This window comes from Coffea arabica, chromosome 10e (assembly GCF_036785885.1).
Source record: "Coffea arabica cultivar ET-39 chromosome 10e, Coffea Arabica ET-39 HiFi, whole genome shotgun sequence".
Taxonomy (NCBI): Eukaryota; Viridiplantae; Streptophyta; class Magnoliopsida; order Gentianales; family Rubiaceae; genus Coffea; species Coffea arabica.
The window spans coordinates 43,111,459-43,115,564 of NC_092328.1; the positions used below are offsets into that span (position 1 = coordinate 43,111,459).

At 38.4% G+C, this 4,106-nt stretch overlaps 1 protein-coding gene across 1 annotated transcript; it reads right to left on the reverse strand.

The window, feature by feature from the left end:
* Nucleotides 1-683: 683 nt before the first annotated feature.
* On the reverse strand, nucleotides 684-2,979 carry LOC113712117 (berberine bridge enzyme-like D-2). The gene has a single exon (XM_027235407.2). The coding sequence runs from the start codon at nucleotides 2,587-2,589 to the stop codon at nucleotides 886-888; it is 1,704 nt and encodes a 567-aa protein (XP_027091208.1). The 5' UTR covers nucleotides 2,590-2,979; the 3' UTR covers nucleotides 684-885.
* Nucleotides 2,980-4,106: the final 1,127 nt, after the last annotated feature.

Here is a 4,106-nt window from a genome sequence, read left to right on the forward strand (position 1 = left end):
GGTACATTTCATCCAAAATGATTTAATTGGCTCGTACAAAAAATTAACACTTACAGCCCCTCTTAATTTATTCTCATTAAACACTTATTGTACAAACTTAATCATATTTTCCATCTTTCGATTGTTGCATATGTTGTGTAAAAAAGATGATATCTTTGTTGAAGCAAGTTCCAAGCACCAGTTCTAGAAACTATTACAAGTAGTACAACAAAATGGTTGAAGAGTTAATGGTAGACATAAATGGCAGGATCAAAATAATAAACATTTAAAAGTTGAGATGGCAAAAGGATGCAATTGATAGTTGGAGGGTTAAAGAATACAAACCTAAAAGTTCGACAGCAATTGAAGTCTTTTAAGGTTAAAAAAAGTTCTAAGGGGTGGAGGATGATTGAACAATGGTAGAAATAAACTGAAGAATCAAAATACTACTTGTTTTGAAGGAGGTGCCACTAGGGTTAATGGCATAAATAGAAGGGAAGGATGAAAATGATACATTTAAAAGTTCATATGGTAAAATGATACAATTTATAATTGGAGGATTAAAATACACGAACTTAAAAGTTAGGCGACATTCAATATTTTTTTCCTAAGAAATAATGATAAGTGATACACAATAATTGAATAAAATATATTCACGTAGTGTACAAGTCGTTAATTGAATCTACCTAACTACTTCCATGCAATTAATTAAGTTGCATATGTTATATGTTGTCGGTCATCTTCAATGAAATGTTATGCGTACAAGAACGGAACGTGCATGAAAAACAATGAAAAGTGTTCTTATGATATGCCTGCTAATTGACATCAAATGGTATGCAGACCAAAAAAGTCTCATTTGTTCTGCAGATTGGTGAACAGTAACTAGCAGTAGTTTAGCTGGCTACTTCAGGAAGTGGACGTTGACAAGGGAGGAATGCCCTGTTGATGCCTAAAAATATTGAGCGGATCAATAAGAGTTTTAGCTCTCACTAGTTTATCATAGTTACTCAAGAAATACTTCTCACCCCAAACTCTGGCCCTTTCCACGGCATCTGAAGATGGGGCGTTGCCATTTAGCATTAGCAATTCCATTTCATTGCTAGTGTTCATCACACCAAGGTCAAGATCCATGTAATTGATGTAAGCAGCTCTGGGTGCTGATGAAACAAAAGTGCTCATTGAACTGTAGAATCCTCGTATCCAGTTTATGTAACCATTGCTCCTGTTCTGTTGCTCGTCCTTTTCATTCCACTCCACCATGTACTGAATTGAGAAAAGGTTGCCTTTTCGGTGAGGGAAAGCGATGGATTCAGTGTCAGTTTTTTCCATGAATCCCCCATAAGGATCTAAGATCACGTATCCTTTTGGTTCTTTCTCTAATATGTCTATTGCAGCCCTGATTCCCCTACTCGAAATCGGGGTCCTCACGTAGTCTGATTTAGCCTTGAAAAATAACTTGTCTATAAGGTAACGATTGTTTAACTGAGAGATGGTCATGGAGCTGCTGCTTCCTGCTGGTTTCAATCCAGAGAAATAGACTACGGATTCAATCCAGCTCATTTCCTTGCAATCTCCTTCTCGGAAATGTAGCTCCGGAAAGGCCTTGTTCAATTCAGACAAAGCTTCCCTTTTAGGACCCAAGAAAAACCCTTTGAATGTTGCTGATAATCCAATGGTTGGTGCTGTTTCTGGCAAACCATAACCAACAAAAACTGATAGATAGTAACCATCACTCAGCTTTGGTGCAACATGCTGCCACTTGTGCACTAGCCTCTCAACATACCTTTTGGTGCCAGGTTGAGACAATATGAAACCTGTCACGGTTTCAGGGACCTTGAGTAACTTAATCTTCCAAGCGTAAATGATCCCCCAAATTCCCCCACCGCCTCCCCGAATAGCCCAGAACACCTCCTCTCCCATGGCTTCCCGGTCCAGAACCCTCCCATCAGCATCCACCAGGAGTGCATCCTCCACGTTATCAGCAGCCAGCCCGTATTTCCTGGACAGCAAACCGAAACCCCCTCCTGCAATGTGCCCGCCAATCCCCACCGTCGGGCAAGAGCCTGCTGAGAATCCATGATCTTTGCTGGCCTCTGAAATTGCATAGTAAGTTTGGCCTAGAGTGGCGCCTCCTTCCACCCAAGCCACTTGGGATTCCAAATCCACCGAAACTCGGTTCAGATTCATCAGGTCGATGATGACGAAAGCAGAGCCATCTGTAGCAATGGAGGAAGTCCCCTCGTAGCTGTGTCCCCCGCACCTGACTCTAATCTCCCAAGATCCTTTCCTACAGCACAGCACAGTCATGACTAGCTGCTCTTTGTTCTCTGGCATGATGATGGCTATTGGTTTAGGCATCGAGGGTTCTGCGAACCTAAGATTCTGAATGGAAAAATTGAGGAAGCTGTAGTAAGCCCTCGTGTCTTCACCATGGTCATGATTACTTGGGAAGAGGGTGAAGTTCTTGACCCCATAATCAACCAAACAAGTTTCAATCAGGGGAGCAGTACACAATGAAGGGACTGCAAATGAAGTGATGAAGATGCTAATAATTACAGGGACAAGAAAGGTTAGTGGTTTATCACTTCCCAAGATCATGAATTTCTTCATCTTAGCTACTTAATTAATCTCAAAGTGTGATGTATTCCTGAACAGTAGTAGCAAAGGAATGATCTAGTATTCTCATGTTATTTATACTACTTGAGAAACTGATTAGGAAAAAGATTAATATCATGGAATAAGGACAAAGGGATGAAGAACAATCCGATGAAGAGAGCATATATACATAAAACCGTGGATGGCCGGCCAATGTAGATTTCCTATTACTGCTAGTAGTGAAATGAAAAGTTTGCAGGGAAAAACTTCCGTGACATTCAAGTAGATAAGTAACATATGCAGAGATCGGCATAAAGAGAGAGATAGAGACCAGAGTAGGGAGGTTTTACTTTAACTAGCTAGTTCTTGATTCTGTTCTTACTTCACAGATTGTGAATGAAGATAACGAACATCAAACCAAACAAGTATGGCTTTTGAGTAATTAATTACCCCAAGGAACGTCTGCATATGCCGGCCAATGATAAGAAACTGCTAGGCCTGCTTTTGTTTTACATCACATACAATGGTACAATGATGTATATGTTTACATCTATATCATAGTTTTATTTTTATTTTTCTACATAAATGTAGGGCAAAAGATTTTCTATCACAACTTTTTGTATACGTACACTTTTGTTACTCTATCTATCAGACACACGTATTTCATAGAAAATTGTATTCAAGTTTTAAAATATCTTTCTTTACGGGACACTTGTCACTTTAAGAAATTGTATAACAAACTACAACATGGAAAAGTGTAACGGAAGACCTAAACCATAATTTAGATGCACAATTTTAGATGATTAAATGATGAAGCATGAAAAAAAGGAATAAAATTTGGGAAGGGCAAAAAGAATTTAGAATTATAAGGGTGTCAACAAAATAATCCCTTTTGGTCCAGTTGTACATCAACTTCTTTCTACTCTTTGAAGCTGCATACATGATTACACAAAAATGAATCTAATCTATGAAGTTTAACCGCCATGCACCGTAACTCTTTAGCAGAATTCTTTGATGTTTAATTATATTTCACGTACTTTTCGTCCTTTGGATGAGGTTAACGTAAGAGAAAACATTGATACCAGTTCCTTTGTTAAAACCCAAATGGGTTATAAAAGAAAAGCTCAGAAAGTGGATAGGTATTCTTTGGATGCATGGCCTCTCGAGTTGATGTTCTGTCCAATCCCATCCAAATGTATAAACTGACACAACATATTTTTATATAATCCCGAGTTTTACATCAATTCAACTATAATTCACATTTATATTAAAATTGTATCAGTTTACATCAAAGTTTTATCAGGTTATACAATTGGATAGAACTAAAACTGAAGCTCGAGGAGGTCCATTTCCGTTTTCTTTCATCCCCACAACACCTTATACTTTTTTTTTAAACACAATAAACCTACATTTACTTTATACCAGATAGAGGGGGACTTGAAGAGATCCAAGAAAAACTCTAAAGGGATTGAACCACCATTGATCTAGACACCACTAGTCCAGACGGGTGCATGTACCGGTTGACGATATTT